The 21,572-nt window shown below is 42.6% G+C and overlaps 1 protein-coding gene across 8 annotated transcripts in view; it reads right to left on the bottom strand.

The window, feature by feature from the left end:
• The window catches only part of GK (glycerol kinase), a 75,463-nt gene extending 54,133 nt beyond the window's left edge, over positions 1-21,330 (bottom strand). For all 8 annotated transcript variants that reach the window (XM_032426541.1, XM_032426543.1, XM_032426546.1 and 5 more), the window contains exons 1-3: positions 21,081-21,330; positions 10,456-10,529; positions 8,242-8,348 (exon numbers count right to left, since the gene is read on the bottom strand). In XM_032426541.1, the coding sequence (XP_032282432.1) occupies positions 8,242-8,348; positions 10,456-10,529; positions 21,081-21,158 (259 nt within the window). In that variant the 5' untranslated portion in view covers positions 21,159-21,330. The remainder of the gene's footprint in view (positions 1-8,241; positions 8,349-10,455; positions 10,530-21,080) is intronic.
• Between the last annotated feature and the right edge of the window lie 242 nt (positions 21,331-21,572).

The following is a 21,572-nucleotide window of genomic DNA, read 5'->3' as shown; positions in this document are numbered from 1 at the left end:
AGCGCTTCTAGTGACAAAATACTCACTACCTCTCTTGAGGCAGACCAATCTTTATTCACAACTTTTGTTATTTTAAAAAAAATCCTCTTCCTTGTAGCTTTCACCTACAGACCTTAGCTGTAGTCTTTGGAGATACATGGAAGAAGGTTAATACTTCTACATGCGAGTCTTTCACAAACTTGAGGCAGCTACATTGTCCCCGGGGTCTTCTCTTTCCCTGTGTAAGCTAAACAGTCCAGTTTCCTTCCACTACTCCCACCATATGGCATGGTTTATTTATTTTTGTTTTAAGTAATCCCTATGCCCAGCATGGGGCTCAAGTTCACAACCCCAAGATCAAGAGTCAGATGCTCTCCCGACTGAGCCAGCCAGGCACCCTTCCATGTGGCATGATTTAAAATCCCTTCACCACCCCTCCTAGGAACACGCAACTTTGTCCATACTGTTCAAATTGTACACCCAGAATAAAACACAATAGGAATGTTCTGACCAGCACAGAGCTGAGGGGGACCAATAGTTCCCTTGTTCTAAATAATCTTCTTTTTAAAGCTCAAAACAACAGTTTATTTTTAAAACAATATATTAAAATCTAAATAAAAAACATAATTACTTAGATTTTACTTTAAGGAGATTTTATGTGTAATAGAGAACAATGAAAACTGGCTTATGGAAAATGAGCAATATATATATTTTTTGAGGTCGATAATTGACATTAGTTTCAGGTATATAACATGATCGGGTAGGTGTATATACTGTAAAGAGATCATAGTAAATCTAGTATCCTCCTGTCACCGTACAAAGTTACATACTATGCAATACAATATTGTTGACTATAGTCACCATGCTGTACAGTATATCCCCATGACTTATCTATTTTATGACTGGAGCTTGTGCCTCATCCCCTTTCTCCCATTTTGCCCCCCTCCCACCCGCAAACACGGCTCTGTTCTCTGCATCTATGAGTTTTGTTTGTGTTGTTTTTTAAAATTCCACATAAACGTAAAGTCCTACAGTGTTTGTCTTCCTCTGTCTGACATTGCACTTAGCATATGCTTAAGGCCCATCCATGTTGTCACAAATGACAAGATTTCATTTTTTAATGGCTGAATAATATTCCATTGTATATTCCACTTGGATATCCGTCAGTGGACACTTTGGTTGCTCCTATCTTGGCTATTGTGAATAACTGCAATGAACATAGGGGTGTATCTATCTTTTCGAATTAGTGTTTTCATTTTCTTTGGATAAATACCCAAAAGTGGACTTGCTGGATCATGTGGTAGTTCTGTTTCTCCTTTCCTAAGGAACCTGCATACTGTTTTCCCCAGTGGCTGCACCAGTTTGCATTCCCACCGACAGTGCACGAGGGTTCCCCTTTCCTCCACATCCTTGCCAACAGTTGTCACGGTCTTTTTGAGAATAGCCATTCTGACAGGTGTGCTGGGATATTTCATTGTGGTTTGGATTTGTATTTCCCTGATAATGCGTGATGATGAGCATCTTTTCATATGCCTGTTGGCCATCTGTAGGACTTCTCTGGAAAAATGACATTTGGGTCCTGTGATCATTTTTTAATCAGACTGTTTGCTATTGAGTTGTAGGAGTTCTTTTAATTTTGGATATTAACCCCTTATCAGATGTAGGATTTACAAATACATTTTCCCATTTAGTAGGCTGCCTATTTTGTTGATGGTTTCCTGTGCTGTGCAGAGGCTTTTTAGTTTAGTTTTTGATTACTGATTCAAACTCTTTGCTAATGTTTGGCCTATTCAGATTTTCTATTTCTTCATGATTCAGTCTGGGAAGATTGTAGGTTTCCAGGAATGTATCAGTTTCATCTAGGTTGTCCAACTTACTGACCTAGAATTGTTCATAGCATTCTCTTACGATGCTTTGTATTTCTTTGGTATCAGTTGTAACTTCCTCCCTTTCATTTCTTATTTATTTGAGCCCTTTTTTTTCTTAGGGAGTCTAACAGTTTATCTAAATAACCTTTATCAAATGCAAATTTACTTACTAGAACACCTTTTCTAAAGGTATAAAGATGACTGATGGTCTACTTCAAGAAACTTAAGAGACACAGGGTAAAAGGAAGAGATTTGGGGGCATTTCCTTAAAAACAGAAGACACTAATGTTTGTAGGAATAAAGATGGAAGACCAAGGAGAATGTGCAAGAGGGGGCAGGGGAGCTGGAAATCAATGGGACATGGTCTTGATTCTTGTAGTGACAAGAAGGGATGAGATTAATGCACAGGTGGAGGGAGGAGCCTCCAGAAGGACAGAAGGCTATTGCTTTCCTTGTGATGTGGGGAAGTGGGTAAGAGTTCTAGGTATTAAGTACAGGAACAGGAAATGAGGAATTAAGCCCTCAGAGCCTCAATGTTCTCTGTGAAGTAGCACACAAGGTTATCTGCTCAAATGGGCTCAAGCAAAATAGGATCATGAGTTTGGGGCACTATTCAATTAGAGCTCAGGCTCTGAAGCCAGACTGTTAGGGTTCAAATTCAAATTCCTGTTTCCTAGCAGCATGATCCTGGATCTCAATCTGTTTTATCTTCTGTAAAATGGAGGTAATAGTTCCCACCTAACAGGGTTACAATGAGGAATTCCTGAGTTAATGCGTACTACGACAGTGCCCGGCACATAGTAACTGCTTAATAAATGTTCCTTTCTGCTTCCATTCATTGTCATCAATATTATTATTTCTAAGTAATTAATTTATTTTAGAGAGAGAGAAAGCACAAGCAGGAGGGGCAGAGAGAGAGAGAGAGAGAGAGAGAGAGAGACTCTAGAGCAGACTCCACACTGAGTGTGGAGCCCAACTCAGGGTCAATCCCATGACCATGAGATCATGACCTGAGCCGGAACTAAGAGTTGGTCACTTAACCGACTGCACCACCCAGGTGCCCCTCATTGTCATCAATATTATTGAGGACAGAGTGGACTAATAGTTGCAGAGAATGGGACTGAGCTAAGCAGGACACATAAAGGAATTGCCCAGCAGTACTGGGCGCACAACAGAGGCCAGAGAACTCAGTGGGACCTCAGCAATGGACTGCTAAATTGGAATACCGTGAACATGATAGTTTTAGTGACAACTTCACACTGGGGGATCACAATGAATTCATGGTCCAGTAAAATCTCCTATTCTTCCCCACTACATTAATTTTCCATAAACAGACCGGCTGCTCGCTTAGCTACAGTCTCGGAGTCACTCTCCTCTGCCCTTTGGGCTCCCTTCTTTATTGGCTCATTTTAACTTATATTCAGAATATAATCTAGGGCTATTTTCTATCTGACTCATTGGTCACAGGTTCCTCCCTGACCACTCCTTCTTTCCCTTCTATCTTAATTTGATTCCTTTGTGCCAAGTAAATTGCTTTTCTTGCAGACAAAGTCCAGCGAGAGAGCTTCTCCGGGTTCTCCCGCAGCCATAAACGTATCTCCATTACTGGTTTCTCCTCAGGGCACACAGGCCTTATGCGGTACCTCTGAACTTTTTCAGTGTTCCAACTTCTTGTCATTTTTACCCTAAAATCCTCTGTATTTTTTTAAGATTTTCTTTTTTTTTTTAATGTGGAGCTTGAACTCATGGCCCTGAGATCATGAGTCACATGCTCTACCTACTGAGCCAGCCAGGTACCCCTGTGTTTTGTTTTTAAAGAAAACTTTTCTAGGGCACCTGGGTGGCTCAGTCAGTTGAGCATCCGATTTTGGCTCAGGTCATGATCTCAGGGTTGTGAGATCGAGCCCCATGTTGGGCTCCCTGCTCAGCGGGGAGTCTGCTTCTCTCCCTCTCCCTCTGCTCCTCCCCCTGCTTGTGCTTAAAAAAAACAAAACAAAAACAAAATTTTACTAAATTCTACCTCTGAAACTAGTAATACAATATATGTTAATTAAGTTGAATTTAAATAAAAGATAAAAACAAAACAAAAACAAAACTTTTCTGACTGCTGATTCCAGCACACATGCTTCTCTTAATAGTGCCTAATTTTCATTCCCTCTTTCTCAGAATTACACATTGAGGTTCTGTAATTCTCCACCCTGGGTTTATCTCCCATTTAGGAGCATATGAGAGTTACATGCATAAAGTATATATGATTTCCTGGCCCCACAGTCTTTTAGTTACAGATACTATCATCATTGACATATATAAAACCCAATTTAGTACACTGTATCTAGGAGGTTCATGCTTCACCTGTACATTCCTTCTCAAGAGGTATTTTTCTCAGCAATGAGCACTTCCAGTAAAATTAACTAGTTAAATGCTAACTTCAAAATCTCTGGTTCAATTTTGCTTAACATGGCCTGTGATAAGTTATAATGACAGTTAAGAAAATATACTCAGAAAAAGCCTTTGGAAATACTGCAGGGTGTTATAACTGTTGTTGGTAGAATTATGGACGGTAGGCATCCTTATTTAAAAATAAAATCAGGAGCACCTGGCTGGCTCAGTAAGTAGAGCGTGCAACTCTTTGATCTTGGGGTCGTGAGTTCAAGCCCCATGTTGGGCCTAGAGCCACTTAAAAAATTAAAATCGTAGCTTATAATTGGAACATGTTTTTAGGAAAAAAAAAACCCAACCCTAAAATCACCCAAAGCGAAATAATAAGAGCCCTGGGGGGAGACTCTGGGGCTATTAAAAATGCCACGTGGAAAGAGGTCTAAAGAGGTCAAAGCTTTAGAAAATGTGTGCTTGAGGCATCTTGTAACAACTGGAAATGAGATGCACCACAGCTGGGAAGCTATTTTGGAGAAAAGGTGTCTTTCTGAGACCCCCTGAGAGTAGATAGGAGACAGAAATATGTGTGGATATGTTTGGCAGGGCAAGGTAGTGGATGTGGGGGGTTTCCCTTTTCTCTAACAGTGTGGTAACTACTTTTGATACAAGAGAATTTAATCACTGAAAATTTTATGCTCTTGGGTTTTTTAAATTTATTTTTTAAAGTAATCTCCATACTCAACCTGAGGCTCGAACTCACGACCCCAAGATCAAGAGTTGCATGCTCTACCAACTAAGCCAGCCAGGTGCACCTATGTTCTCAGGATTATAGCGGTGTATGTTATGTTTTGCTTCTATCACATGAGGATGAATAAGAGTATCTGGTACTTTAATTCTTTATATACTCTGTAGCTCCTTCAGCCCAGTCACAGGCAAACAGAGCTTCCCAACTCTTTCTTTCTTTTTTTTTTTAAGATTTTATTTATTTATTTGACAGAGAGATAGCGAGAGAGGGAACACAAGCAGGGGGAGAGGGAGAAGCAGGCCTCCCGCTGAGCAGGGAGCCCGGTGTGGGGCTCGATCCCAAGACCCTGGGATCATGACCTGAGCCGAAGGCAGATGCTTAACGACTGAGCCACCCAGGCGCCCCAAGCTTCCCAACTCTTTAAGGAAAGAAGCAGCCTATTTACTTGTCTTGGACTCCTGTGTGCGGTTGAGCTGGAGAGTGAACTTTAGTTTTGGTGACACTGTTCATCCAGACCTGAAATCCACAAAGCTTCTGGTGCAGGACAACTAATACCAATCAAACTAGAATTTGCAAAAGAAATACAACCAGCTAGGGGCACCTGGCTGGCTCAATCAGGGAAGCATGCGACTCTTGATCTCAGGGTTATGAGTTGGAGCCCCATGCTGGGTGCAGAGAGGTGTAGAGATTGCTTAAAAATAAAAATAAAATCTTTAAAAAAATAAATAAATAAGGGACACCTGGGTGGCTCAGTCAGGCGTCTGCCTTCGGCTCAGGTCATGATCCTGGGGTCCTGGGACGGAGTCCGGCATCGGGCTCCCTGCTCAACGGGAAGCCTGCTTCTCCCTCTCCCTGCTGCTCCCCCTGCTTGTGCACGTTCTCTCTCTGACAAATAAAATCTTTAAAAATAAATAAATAAAATCTTAAAAAAATACAACCAGCTATGATAAACTCTTAATGATTTTTTTAAAAGATTTTATTTATTTACTTGAGGGGGGGGAGGGGGAGAGGGAGAGAGAGAGAGAGAGAGAGAGAGCACGCGCGCGCGCACAAGCGAGGAGAGGCAGAGGGAGAAGCAGCCTCCTAGCTGATCAGGGAGCCCAACGTGGGGCTCATCATGACCTGAGCCGAAGGCACACGCTTAACCGACTGAGTCACCCAGGTGCCCCTAAACTCTTAATGATTAACAGGTAAGACTATAAATAAATTGCTCTTCAGCTGGAAAATATGATTTATTTGCTACACGGGAAGTAAAAAGTGAGGTGGTTTGAAAAACAAAAAGTGAAGTGGTTTGTGAAGTTACCAGTGTGGCTCAGGAAAATGAACACTGGCCCAGAAGACAGGGAGCTGTGCTTTAATGTTATCCAATAACAGATAGCTACCTGACCTCCAATAAGTCCTTTTCCCTCATTTGCAGCTAGGTTTAGGCTGCAAAAGCTGTGAGAACAATTCAAGGACACAACCAACCACCACTTTGATGCACGACTCATCTAAAACTTGATGAATGCAGCTCTAAAAGAAGTCTGAAGCACTTCCACATAGATGTAGGGACAAACAAGGGTAGGATATTCCATTCATTTGTCATTGCATTATCACGTGTCTCCCTCACTTGGCTGTTAGCTGCACAACCCTATTTATGCTCCATTGTTTCCCCAGCATACCCAGCACGTGAAGTCTGCTGAATGAAAGGTTTTGATAACATTCAGTCTTTTTTTTTTTTTTTTTTGAAGATGTATCCATTTATTTGAGAGAGAGAGCACAAGCAGGAGCGGCAGAGGGAGAGAGAATCCGAAGTAGATTCCCTGCTGAGCACGGAGCCTGAAGCAGGGCTCGATCCCACGACCCTGAGACCACGACCTGAGCTGAAACCAAGAGTCCGACGCTTAAACAACTGTGACCCAGGTGCCCCTGGTCCAGTCTTTTTTAAGTAAGTTTTATTTATACAAATAGAGGAAAGTCTGAAAACAAGTTCAAAGGTTCTCCTCAGCATTTCCACCAAAATAAATAAATAATCAAAGTTTCAACTCAGGAGTGTTGGTAAATCTCAGAGCCAATTATGATGTGAATCAAGGCACCATCACCACCAACTGATGGCTGCCCTTATGTAGAGTCAAACTAGCTAAGGGGGCGCCTGGGTGGCTCAGTGGGTGGAGTCTGCTTGAGATTCTCCCTCTCCCTCTGCCCCTCTCCCTGCTCATGCTCTCGCTCTCAAATAAAAAAATCTTTAAAAACAATAAAACTACTTGGAATTAATAGAGATCTGTAATAATCTAACACTCCCAATTATTTCGGGGGAGATTCTCTTAGTGAAACGCCTTGATTCCAACCGCCCTCCCCCAGCTGTTCCCCAGTCTATCTGGGACCTCCAGCAAAAACCCCAAGCACCATCTTTGACCCATCACTTCCCCTGATAGCACTACTCTATTACCCTGACTTCCAATCTATCAACTTCTGCCCCCTCTCTTCACCTCCCCCGCTACCACTGTCAGTCAAGTCACCATCCTTTCTCAGGACTTCCACGGCAGCCTCTACACTGGTCTCCCTGTGTCCACACTCAGACCTTCACGACTTCACCACACCGTAGTGAGGAAGTTGTCTTCAAACTGCAAGTCAGACCCTGTCATCCTGTCACCTTGCTTAAAACCTTCTCACGGCTGGCCCCCTGTAATACTAAAAATAATAACACCCAAATTCCTAACCATGGCTGACAAGGCCTTATCCGTTTCCCCGATTTCTGCTCCTACTGAAACCCCTGATGCACCCCCACCCTCACCCTTCTTTTACTCCACTTTTGACATGCTGGCCTTTTTCTGACCCAGAAATAGGCCAAGCTTATTCCCACCTCAGGACCGTTGCACATGCTGCTTCCTTTTCCTCAAACATTCTTCTCCCAGCTATTTGCATGGCTGGCCCCCTTTGGCTTGTGAGACCTCAGCAAAAGTGTCACCTCCTCAGAGAGGCCTTCTCTAGCCATCTAAACTAAAGTAAGCCTCTCTCGGCACACCATACTGTATCACTCAGTTTTAGCTTCTGCATGGTACTTCTCAGTATCTCAGATCAGCTTGTATTTGTCTGCTCTTACTGTTGGGCTCACACCCACCGGAATAAAAGCTTCATGAGAACAGGGACCTAATCTTCCCATTTATTGTCACATTCCCGGTTCACATAGAATTGCTTGCCACCGCACAGGCACTCGGTTATGTGCTGAATGAGGGAATGAGTGAATTTGATTGAGATAATCATACATGGAGAAAAATATTCTATTAAAAATACCTTTTATGTTGGAAATATCAATATTGAGCTGTCCAAGTTTCTCACATGTTTTCTCTATACACTCATAGACAGACTGCAGAATCTCCTTAGGGTCTTGTTCCACCCATCTTTGAACAAAAGAATGTATCTGGTTAGTCCACAAGAAAGCAGTACAAATGTAATTTATTTCTCTAGAAATGTGCACTTATGAGGGTGTGGCTGGTGCATAAATCAAAGAAAATTACATTAGTAAAGGAAAGCATCGCCAATATTCTAAACTAATGATTTAAACAAAAGCCCATTTCCCTTACATTTTTCTTATTCTTCATATAGTAATTAATCATTTGAAAGAAGGCAAGTAATGACCACAAGTAGCAGATACTCTACCTACTTTAAAATAATTTTTTCAAATTCAATAAGAAATTAGTTCCCCAATTCTTTATATCCTGTGGCTTTGATGAATTTTGATAAACCATCCACATGCCTTCACTAGTCACTAGCTATTTCTAAGTAGACTGAAATATATATATTATTCTTGGGATGGATGGACTGATTGATCTACTTATTTACTTATTTGTGTATGTACTTATTTATGAAGCAAAATGAATTCTGAAAAGTCAAAGAAGTATACTAATCTCTTTTGCCATTTTTCTCCCAAACTATTTTGTGAGAATTTAGGGAAAAAATTTAAATTTCTTCCAGTAATTATTTCATGTAGACAAGGGATTGCTTCCAGTTTTCAGACCCAATCCTGGTGCCATTTTGGTAAGGTACAAGGACCTCAGAAAGATCAAAGGCTCATAATAAATGACAAGGAAGAGAAATGTGGAAAAAACAAATGGCAACTGAGGAAAACCACAAGTAGAAAGGACCCAAATTTTAAAAGTCCTACCCTACAATCTGCAAGTACAAGGGAATTCCAAATGCCTTTCTTCTCAGCCTTCCTTGAGCCTGACTGGCTTTCCTGAGCTTTGAGTTGTCTCTAAATTCTTTTTCTAAAAACCTAACCTCCTTCCACGTATTTCTAACTTCTGTCCCTTCAAGACCCAGGTGCTTTCTCTCCAAACTGCACTGGGATTAGGTCTGTGGACAGTCATTCTAATGCTAGTACCACATCAATAGCTTTTATTATTAAAGTAATTCTCTAAAATGCAGGAGAACATTTTTCATGGAAAGAAAATACCAAAACTTGGTAGGGCATCAAGTTTTTTTTTTCTCTTTCTTAAATTGAATTAAATTTTAAAGTAAAATAAACAGATCAAAAGTATACAATTTGTTGAATTTTAACAAATGTATGTATCCATCTAACCAACACCCCACTCAAGATATAGTATTATTCCTGTCACTCCTGAAAGTTCTTTCATGCCTCTTTCCAAATCAATCACATACTCCACAGACAACCAATTTTTGGGTTTCTATCATCTTAGATTACTTTTGTCTCTTCTTATATCTCAGACACAGCCATGTAGTATGTACTCCTTTGTGTTCAGCTTTTTTCGTGTTTCATGGTATTAATACGAATCAACCATGTTGTTGCATGCATCAGTTCATGTTTTAAAATCTGCCTCATGGTATTTCACGGTTATTCATTCTACGATAACAGACATTTGGGTTGTTTCCAGTTTGGGCTATTATGAATAAAGCTGCTATAAACATTCATGTGTGTCTTTCTATAGCCATATGCTTTCTTCTTTCATTTCTCTTGGATAAATTCCTAAGAGCAGAACCTGCAGATACATGGCTGATTTCCTAAGAAACTGCCACAGTTTTTCAAAGAGGGTGTATCATAAACATCATTAAATTTTAAATAATATACTTAACATCCTATTTAATTACAACTACTACATATGCACATTATTCCCAAGAAGGATGACTTTAGCATTAGATGGTAAGAGATGTGAATGCTTATACTCCAATCAGCAAAGCAGTGTTCACCAAGGATGGACACAGAACTAAATGCCTTCAAAGTCAATGTGGAATTTCTGATATTTAATACTCCTTTGCCTTACTACTTTCTTATCCCTTCCTTTCCTGTCACTGAATTCCCAAGCCATCAATCACCCACGTGTTTTTGCTGAGCCACCAAGGTATTGCCTCTTTCCTTGACTAAAAACCTCTCTCAAGTCTTCTCAGGAGGGGTTTGGTGAAGTTTGCTTTACAAGGCCAGAGGGCTGGTAAGGGGAAATGGATTAATAAACATGAGGTATCTTTTACATATTAAATCAGGAAACGTACCCTTCTCTTGGAAACTCTTGTTTTATTTCCACTTGATGATGACTAAGTAGTTCGGCTGTTTTTGAATTGAAAACCTGAAAAACATATTGCAACGTTAGGGTGAAAATGCACGTAGAGAGCAAAGGTGTTCAAAGCTATTCAGCAACTTAAGTTCTCAGTCACTGACAGAAAAAGTCCGATCAGATGAAATGCCACACAGGATGTTCTACCTTCTCTTCTGATAGAATCACGATAAAGAGAAATCTATTGAACATGAAGCTAAAGGGACAATTCCTTATTCTTTAAAAAAAAAACAAAACAAACGACTGGCTCCAGGTGTAGAAAATTGAATACATCAAGCAATTAATAGCACGGATCTCAAGAGAGAAAGGAAAACCAAGAATGAGAGAGAGGCGGCAAAATGCTGATGATAATGGTGTAAGGTTCCATTCTGCTTCCATCTTGGATATAGAGACACAAAGAGTCATAGATGCCCAGGCAGAGAAGGGCACTGCATAAATTCCTTCAGAGGGAAGTGCAGCAATGCATCTAGCTCTTTTAAAGGTAAGCAGAGCCCTATCAACAAGGGGAAAGTGTTTCCTGCCATCCATCCGGCTGAGTGTGCTCCCTGTGACATATAGTGTCCTGGATTGTTGACCTTTGTATAAAACATTTAAACCAATGGATGAAAGCTACCAAAGAAGTGCTGTACAATCCTCCACAATTTTAATACTACTAAAACAATACTTAAAAAACAAAACAAAACAAAACAGGGCGCCTGGGTGGCTCAGTCGGTTAAGCATCTGCCTTGGGCTCAGGTCATGATCCCAGGGTCCTGGGATCGAGCCCCGCATCGGGCTCCCTGCTCCGTGGGAAGCCTGCTTCTCCCTCTGCCTCTCTCTCTCTGTCTCTCATGAATAAATAAATAAAATCTTAAAAAAAAACTTAACCACTTTTTCTCATAGACATTCTTTTTCACCTGTGTGTACCTATACTTGAGTACCAAAGTCCTTAGGCTTTCAGAGTCAGGATTCATATTTTAATTAAACTCAACTTCCGAAATCACTGTAATTACAGTGGTAAAGTTACATCCAATTAGGTAAGAAAGTGTGTCCATGGCTAGGTTTCCTGTGGGAGAAAATTACCTGCTCAATGCGGTCTGTGAAAGGGAAAGTACAAAGAGAAAACACACCATGAGCAGCTGCCGCCCTCCCTCCCCAGCACACCATCTCCCTTTCCGGAGGAAGTGATAAATATAATGAAAGGAAGAAGGTAAAGTCTCAAGTCCTTGGAGGAGATAAAATATCTTACAAGTCAAAGGTTAACTTGACATGTCATAAATAAAAGGCACTTGACAGAACCCCAAATAATATCCCCCTAATTTATTTATTTATTTCTTTTAAAGATTTTATTTATTTGACAGAGAGAGACACAGCTAGAGAGGGAACACAAGCAGGGGGAGAGGGAGAGGGAGAAGCAGGCTTCCAGCTGAGCAGAGAGCCCGATGCGGGGCTCGATCCCAGGACCCTGGGACCATGACCTGAGCTGAAGGCAGACGCTTAAGGACTGAGCCACCCAGGCACCCCCCCCCCAATTTACAACTTAGCATTGGGGTGTATCTCTAGGATGTTCACGCCATTTGTCCTATTTTTAATTATCACTAGGGCCTAGAATAGTGCCTGGCATAGGGCTGACAATCAATATTTGTTGAATGTCTGAAAAAAATATGGTCTACCAGATACTTATTGGGAGAAAAATTATCAAATCAAATGAGAAATGGTTATGTGACAGAAAATCTCTAATAGGAAACCACAGTTGTATTACTTTTATCCATACTACTTCTGCTTGCAGGGTCTACTCACAAATCCCCAAAGGACTCTGAGTTAAGAGATAAGGTGTCCCTTCTGGTCGGCTGGATTCATAAACACCTCAGTAGCAGACCTATGGGGCTCTGAATGCAGTAGGATCCCTGTTCCATCATCTGGTAGTTTTTACTAGGCTAACTTCAGGACCCTTATACTAATAATGGATTTGTAGGCCTTTGGAATAGGCAGAGAAAAGGGAAGAAGTTTGGTAAATTCCGTTTGGCTTATCAGACCATGATGCTGGTGATCACACAGCATTTGGATGTAACAGGATGGAGCCTGGACCTCCTTACTTTTTCAGAGTTCTGAAACTGTGCAGAATATAGACACCACCTTTAGAGGTTTAGGAGCTGACCCTGTGCAACACTTTCAGGTTTATGGGACACTTTCTAGGTATTTTTAGAATCATCAGCTTTCTTACTGCAGCTCTGTCCAACACAATGCAAACCACTTCTGTAATTTTAAGTTTTTTCTTTTCTTTTCTTTTTTTTTAAAGATTTTATTTATTTATTTGACAGAGAGAGACACAGGGAGAGAGGGAACACAAGCAGGGGGAGTGGGAGAGGGAGAAGCAGGCTTCCCGCTGAGCAGGGAGCCCGATGTGGGGCTCGATCCCAGGACCCTGGGATCATGACCTGAGCCAAAGGCAGACGCTTAACGACTGAGCCACCCAGGCGCCCCTAAGTTTTTTCATAAAAAAAAAAAACAGTAAAAAGGGGCAGGTGAAATTAATTTTATTAACTTTTATTTAGGCCAATATATCTAAAAAAATTATCATTCTGACATGTGATCAACAGCAAAAACTATTAATGAGACCTGCTACTTTTTTTCGCAGTAAGTCTTTGAAATCTGGTATATGTTTTATGCTTACGGTCCATCTCAATTTGGACTAACCACATCAAGTGGTCAATAGCCACATGTGGCTAGTGGCTATTGTACAGGACAGTGAAGTTCTGCAGTACTGTTTTTCTCGTACATCTAGGTTCCTGGGAAGAGTTTTAATGGCTGTCCATTTGTCTGCAGATGGACAAATGTACAAAGAAGGCTAATGATGCTTCCACAATACTTTCTGCCTGGAGGGTTACGAACTCTATATGAGAGCACAGTGCCCAGTAGCGAGAACGCTAGTCTGATGTTTTCCAGCAGATTTCAAAAGCCCCTGTCAACTGAAGATGGCGGCGGCTATACGGTTTTATAAGAGTTCTAGCGTGCTCATTGTTTAAAACTCATCAGGTGGCAAAGGAGAAAGACCTCAAAATTACACGAGGTTCCTCACTTTTTGCTCCCTTTTCAGATTTGAAATTCACCAAATTTAAAAGTCAGTTAAAACTTCAGATGCACAACAGCACAGAATCAAAGGCTCTCTTTAAGAAAGTTAATTAAAAGGCATATTTGAAGGCACGAGGAGTCTATGCTTCTTGGAAGAGATCTTTGAGATCCTGTGGGTCAGCATTTTCAAAATGTGCTCCTTGCATCTCCAGGACCCTTCAGAAGCTGGGAAGGAGGGACAGGGAGCTCCAGCTGAGCCTCTGGGCCACGCCATACCTGAGAGTTCACACTTTATCGACTTTAGCTTCCAGATTTAGGCCCTTTCAGAAAAGAGCTTAACAATGGAGTCCTAAGGCAAAAAACAAATGATTACACAAACTGAAACCCATGGCCCTAATGTAATGCTCTCATACATTCCAAAGTGAACTCCAGAAGATTGGATAATACTTACAAACAGGACTAAACTCTAAGTTTTCTAAATGCCAGTTCCGTGCTTTTCCAGTACAAAATCATGCTAATACGAATTATGATCTTTTCATCCTCCATTAAGTGGCAGCAAATACGGAGTTTTAGGACATAAAAGGAGAAAGGACACCTCACCCAGACTCGTGGGAGTCAGAGAGAGGGGCTATCAAAAGAGGAAAGTTCTAGGCTAAGACTTAAGATGGACTGGAAGGGAGTGCGTGTGGGCCTGGGAAGGGATGGGAGGCTAGGCTGAGGCGGGGAGAGCAGCTACCACGTGTGTGGGGGGATCCAGGTGAGAAAGCTGAGGGCTGCGGTCAGAGGGGGAACAGCAGTGGGGATCCAAAGAAACTGAAGTGCATTGCTGAGAGAGATTTAATTTAGGATATAAGCAATTAGATGCATCAAGGGCTTGGAGGGGGAGGAGTAAAGGAAAAGGAGGGACATTCATGGACGAAGGGATAGGTTAGCAGAGCAGTGTTTACAAGACACAGGACAGGGTGGTATTAGTCGTTGTGGCACACAAAGGGGTTAAGGAGATCGCAGAGTTCATTTTACATAATGTGTTGTTTGGCGTGTTATTCAGGCATAGACGTAGAGATGCCCAGTGGGCAGTTGCTTATGTTGTAGGTCATAAGCTTAAAGGAGGAGATCTGTTCAGGTTACAAACCTGGAAGTAGTAGATAGGTAAGTCCTGGAGATCTAACACACAGCGTAGTGATTAGAGCCAACAACATCGTATTATAAACTTCAAAGTTGCCAAGAGACTAGATCTTAATTGTTCCCACCACAAAAAAGAAATGATAACTCTGTGACACGACAGAGGTATTAACGCGACTGTGGTCATTGTATTACAATACATATGGATCAAACAACACCTTGTATACCTTAAACTTATGCTATGTTATATGTTGGTTATATTTTAATTTAAAAAAGAGAGAGAGAGAGAGAAAGATCTGTTCGCAGAATTTTGTGTTGGGCAGAGAGGCGGATGAGAACTTCACGCTTGGTGTAACACGGAGGCAAAGAGCACTGGCCTGGGAAGCACACAGAGCTGGGGGTGCGGGGTCAAGCTCCAGTCCTGCTCGCATCAGCGGTTTGACTTTAACTTTTCTGAACCTCGACTTTTCCAGCTGTCAAAGGATTAAATGGAAGAATTTATGGAAAGTATTTCACACAGGGCAGGCACACAGTATGCATCCAAATGATGAGGCCACTGCTGGTGCTGCCATGACTATTTTCATTACTGTTACTGCTGTGGTTTTTTGTTTGTTTTTCAAGATTTTATTTATTTATTTGACAGAGAGAGTAAGCACAAGCGGGGGGGGGGGGGGGGGGCAGGCACTGGGAGAGGGAAAAGCGGGCTCCCCGCTGAGCAGGGAGCCCGATGCGGGGCTGGACCCCAGGACACTGGGATCATGACCTGAGCCGAAGGCAGACGCTTAAGGACTGAGCCACCCAGGCGCCCCCGTTACTGCTGTTACTACCACCACCAGCCGGCAGCACAACTGACTGGTGGGAGTGAGGGTTCAAAGCCACCCGTGCTATGCTCATCTCTAAGCCCAAATCACTTATCAGTTCTAGGTTGTTTTATGGGGAGGGCAATTACAAACTGAAGAGAGGGTAAAAAAAAAAAAAGGTAATCGTGACCATCTAAGTCCTGAACGATACTGAAGGGACACCTGGGTGGCTCAGTTAAGCGTTGGACTCTTGTTTTCAGCTCAAGTCATGATCTGAGGGTCCTGGGATGGAGCCCATTGCAACGGGCTCCCTGTTTGGCAGGGAGTCTGCTTGAGATTCTTTCTGCCTCCCTCTCCCTCCCCCTCCTCCTGTGTGCACGCATGCGTGTGCATGCGCGCGCGTGCTCTCTCTCAAGAAATAAAATCTTAAAAATAAAAAAAAACTGAAGAAAGAAGTGAATGTAGGAAAGAAATTTAGCAGTGCAGGCACATAGCATACACCCACAAAATGTCATCACTACTGCTGCTGCTACTACTAATGCTTATTATTATTATTATTATTAGGGCTACTACTACTATTACCTTCAAGTGGTAGAATAGTCACCAGCTCTATAGTCACCGCTAAGCCTAATTCATGACTCAATTCCAGCTTTAGGGAGAGGGATGGCTTAAAAAGCAAAGACACAAGGAAAATTATCTTTATAAAAAACTATTTAAGAAGGACTTTCTGAAACATTGCAGGCCTTCCTTGTCTTAGAAGGAGACCAGTAAAGGGACGACATGCTGTCCTTACTAAGAAACTGTCCCTTGGGGTTCCAAAATGAATTCACTTATCCTTGCTCACTCATCCTATGACTAATTCAGCCAGCCCATCATAAACATGCACATTCATTTCCCTCCTCACGTGATTTCCCCACTAGCCTACGCTTTTACACCACACTCAGCTTCACTATGTGATAAAACATTTTTCAGGAATGTAAACTCCCTCTCTAGAACTTTATGATACTACATAAATTTGAATGACCTAAAATAAAAATACTAGCTACAAATATATTACATTGCCAACTTGACCACAAAAGGCATACTGGCATCTTCCAACAAGCTACAAAAGTAAGGAAAACATGGCAAATGACATTATATTTTTCTTAAAAAATGAAACCATATTAAATAGCATATACTATATCTAACACAGCTATAGTTCCCAAATTAGACTTTTTCCAAGACTCCACAAATTTTACGCTTCCTAAGTCTTCCAATCCTAGAGTTCTAGTCAACACATCTGAAGGGCTCGGCTGTCATCATGTAATGAGCACCCACTACATGCGAGGTGCTGTGTTAGGCTTTGGGGAGGAAAAAACAGATACTGTCCTGCCTTCTAAGGAGCTCAAAATTGAAAGCTCTTAACATGCAATGTTTATGGGAGACAAGAGAACTAGTAGTATAGGGGGGTGGCAGCCTATGATGAGATAGTGTTCTTGCCATTTGTGTAAGGTGATGGGCTAGAAAATAAGCCAACCTAGTGGAAAAAAGAAAACACAAAAGAAATACAACTGCAGTGATCGCAACAGTGGCCTCATTCTACCTAGGAGCCAGATTAGTTTTTACCAAATTTACTGTTCATTAGTTCCCGGCCCCTCATGGGTGCTTAATGAATATGTGTCGAATAAAAGAAGGAAAGCAGAAATCCGTCCCTAAGCCTTATGAGATCTCGAAGTATGATGGAACAAGTGGGGCCAAGACAATGGTTCTGGCCAAAGCAAGCACAGAGCTACAGTTCGTGCCATGCTTTGGAGATGCTGGCTATTGGAACAAAATGGTTGTGCAACCATTATCCATGGTGACTACACCTGAGCCCTGCCCAGGACCCATTGAATCTGAGTCACAAGATGATCAAAACCAGCAAGACTTATTCAAAGGCAATGTTTTTTTTTTTTTAAACATATTGCGAAACCAACGTTTGCGTATGTTTTTCTTGGTGAAGATTCATCTGTGATTGTAATCAGAACAGACACCTGAAAGGTGGGTAAGTGGCCTTCCCCAGCCAGGAAGCCTAGGGCAGGAATTAGGAGGACAGGCTTCTGAATGTCACAGACCTGGCCTTGAATCCTAGTTCCACTGGTTACTCTGTGACCTTGGGCACCGTCTTCAGCACAGTCCAATCACCTGGGGAAAGGAGCTTACTAATACTACCTACATCACAGTTGTTAGGAGGATTAAATGAGATAATGCTGGAAAAAATCCTCAACTGCTGCATCCAACACATTTCAAGTCACAACACATTCCAAGCCTTTGCTTTTTGTAACATCCAGCTTAATGGGGGGAAAACAAACTTACCAAATTAAAGAAGGAAGTTGACTGTTTCAACTGAAACTTTGGCCTTCTAAAGAAATGGCCCCTCCTTAAAACCTGTTACACTGATTCTTTTTCCAAGAAGTTCCTATTCTGTAATCTGAGTAATCATGTGCCAACCCCAGTTCACTTTCCTATCAGACAAGTATGAAATTTTTCCTCTGGCACAAAGCCTATGCATAGGGTCACAGGGGGTACTCTTTGACAACTAGAAGTGAACATGTTCTAAAATGGCAGGTCTACTACTAAAATAGAAGAAATTAAATAATCAAACATACCCAAGTCAGGAAGTTTTAAGATTTTTTGGCAAGGTTAAAAAAAAACAACAACCTGGAATCAAAATTCAGTTAACCTATTAAAGAGAAATAAACATCTATTCGATAAATATGTATCAAGTGCTCCCTGCAGACAAAACATGCATTCATTTGCGGTGTTGACCAAGATGTTTTAAGGAATAGAGACCTAGACTTCAAAAGAGGTCCCTGCTCCAAAGTACAGGTATGTAATTATAATACAGAGCAGTGATAAGAGCTAGGACTAGAGGTGTAAGAAAAGTAGTATAGGAAGGGGTGGAAATTCCAAGGGTTTGAGGAAGACCTGCTAGGAGATGGCAGCTGAGGCATTATTTGGAATTTCAAGCAGCAGATCTGGGGAACAGGGGAGGAGGCAATTCACTCGGATGAAAGAGCAGGAAGAAAGAAATCTTGTGTCCATCATGGGAGAAAGCTAACATTGTTAGTACAGAAAAAGGAAGAAGAAAGCTTGCAGAGGTTATGGGTCTTGTAAAAGTCGAATGAGGTATGCAAATTTAATGAATGGTCAGGAAATTATTCAAACACCTTTAACTTTATAAGGTTCCTTATGACAGTTCATATCCCCGTATTCTTTCCTGAGAAGGTAAGCAATGAGTTTTGAGTCATAATTATAACACGGAACAAAACGACTGGAACAATTCTTGGGAATCACCTTGGGATTGAAGCACTTATTCAGCAAATCTATTACCTGCATTTTGCAGGGAGTGGTTTAGCAACCGCTTTCCTTATAACCAAAGAAGAAAAACACCTCGCTAAACTGTTCCTAAGTTCTGTTCGACTTCACACATGATCTCTAAGTCTTTTATGTACCTGTGAGGCATGCTTTCATAGTTGTTTCTCAAGAAACAGAAAACTTAATTGATCAACTTTTATGCATCATTCTATAAGCAGGATGGGAATCTTCTGAATTTGCCACCTTAGCTTACTCAATGAGATCATGCCATACAGAGCCCAGTAAAGAGAACCCAACTTCGGGGGGCTTGTGTTGTTCATGTCACACACTGAACAAATGAGTGTGATAACATGAAGTTGATGAATTCTTCCCCTACCAATGCAGAAAGATGCCTCTTGGGCAGAAGAATCTGAGGAACAACCTGCAGTAGATAAAGAAGATTGCGGGCTACATGGACAGCAAGAGTGAAGAGTCAAAAGGAAGACAAGCACAGTAAGGCTGGCTCCTAAAAAGGAAGCCTACAAAGTTATGAAATATTTTACCCATATTCACAGAGGGCAAAAGCCGTATAAACTTGAGAACAATCGCCATGTTGAGTTTGGCCCCCACCGTGCTTTATGAACTAGTTGCCAACATTTAAGAATAGAAGGATTTCACTGAAAACTCTAGACTATCAGCTTTTCTTAAGGAATTGGAAGATCTGGCAACACTGGGCTGGTGTTCCTGCTTGGCAACTGTAGGCTGTCCCCTTGGCCTGAGTCTGCTCTCCAACTTCTACCTGGCTGGCCCCTGCGGGCATTTGTGTGGGCAATTCTTTAATAGGATTTCAAAAATTAACCCACAGTTAACACACATGTCTTAATGGTCTTTCTTAATTTGGGGAGATGGTAATGATCACTGTGTATTTTATATATTAATCAAATCCAGTTAGACAGACTATCTTACTTATGATTCAGGATTACTTTACAAACATTTATATGAAAATAAGACAAAATGAAACCTGCCCTGGGTGATCAAAAGATAAGCAATGTAAGAGACAGTAGAACTACATCTTGGCAGCTCAAACCAGGGTAAGTCATTAAAGAAGATTCAAGCTAAAATTGGACTGAAAGCTTTTCACTTTAGACAAGAGAGACAAGTATCAAAATGAAGGCACAAATGCAGGTTTTAGTCAAGTGGTCAGCTCAACAGGACTTGGAAAAAACGTATAAACTTTATATATAATGTATACATATATGTACATATATATATACACATACAAAATAGCGCACGAAAAAATGATTTGAAGTGAAGACAGAGCTAAATAATCATTCAATAATTACATCAACCTGTCAAATGAGTCAAATGTCCACTGAAAGCTTGAGTTCTTAACCACTTATTTAAATTACTTTTAAATTATCTTACTAAACTCGGTGTATATCAGTTTAAGAGCAAGTTTCCTAACTGCACAAAACATACTAATAAGCAGAGTCCCTTAAATAGCACTCCGTTGTGATAAAACTGCTGTCATCCATGGTAAATAAAAAGAGAAACAGAATTTTCCCGTCACTTTATGCTGTGAAGCACGGAGAAAACCATCTGTTTGTAACCCGCAAAGTATCCAGAACTGAAATTTTCGAGTCTCCGAAATTAAGTAAAGATGCTGGTAAAAGCAGTGTAGTGTGACTTTTTCCTAATGTGTTCAGCGCCCCACCACCCCCCCAAGCCGGCATTCCACCTTCTGCAATTTCTGTGGGAGAGGATGACAACGCATCATCACGCCAATACTATATTCATATTCGTTCTACTGCTTCAAAGGACGCTGTGTTAGGCTACCAAAGCCGTGACACAGCTTTCGCCCCATCCAAGGACGTCCTGCGCCCCGCAGGCCAAACGCTCCTGGGGAAGCCCGCAGTAGCGGTCAATGTGGCCACCTGTCCCTGGCTGCAGGCGGGCCGCTCCGCACGGATGCTAGGCGAGTCCCAGCTCCCTTTGGGGGTGGAGTCCCCTATTAGTAGGTGACCCGGCTCCACCACCAAGGCCGGGGCTGCTCAACTCGGCCGCGGGGGTCGCGAGAGGCCGAGGTCCCCCAGGCCCACGCAGGGCAGCTCCAGCGTGGCAGGTCCCGCTCTGGGGGCCTTGGCCTCCACCCTTTGCCTAGCGACCGGGGGCCCGGGGTCGGAGAAGGCGCAGGATGGGGACTCGACAGCCAGCCCCGAAGTCCCTGGGCTCCCGCCTCGGCTCAGCGCCTCCTCAAATGTCACCCTGGGCTCACCAAAAAGCGCGTTGAGCTGGTGCCCTGGTCCACTGCCCCCACCAATGGCCCCAAAACTGCTTTCTTCGCGGCTGCCATGAAACCAGCTTCGGGTCAGCGGGCTATCGCGGCCCGTTTCCCGGGTGACGGCGGCGTGCGGGGGAGGGGCAGGCGGCGAGCCGGGAAGGCGAGAAGGCGTGCGAGGGCAGAACGCTCGGACCGCGCTCCAGGCAGCCCCTTTACCCGCGCGGAACCTTCTCACCCCGCCCCTCCGACCCAGGCCCCGCCCCCAAACGCGTTCCCCACGACTCCGGGGGAGTGGCGGGGGGGGGGCGCTGCCTGCCGGGCCAGCCAATTAGCGAGCGCGGAAAGAGGCGGAACGTTCCGACAATCAGAGGGCGGTGTGACGTCACGGGGGCGGGGCCTGGGCGCGGCGGAGGCGGTGGCCCGCGCAGCAGGTCACGTGGGCTCCTGCGACCCGGCGGCCGAGCCATCCAGCTGCAGGGCCGGGGG

This window comes from Phoca vitulina, unplaced genomic scaffold (genome assembly GCF_004348235.1).
Source record: "Phoca vitulina isolate PV1807 unplaced genomic scaffold, GSC_HSeal_1.0 scaffold35, whole genome shotgun sequence".
In the NCBI taxonomy this organism is placed as follows: domain Eukaryota; kingdom Metazoa; phylum Chordata; class Mammalia; order Carnivora; family Phocidae; genus Phoca; species Phoca vitulina.
The sequence above is the reverse complement of the archived record's forward strand: the minus strand, read 5'-3'. Positions and strand labels throughout refer to the sequence as shown.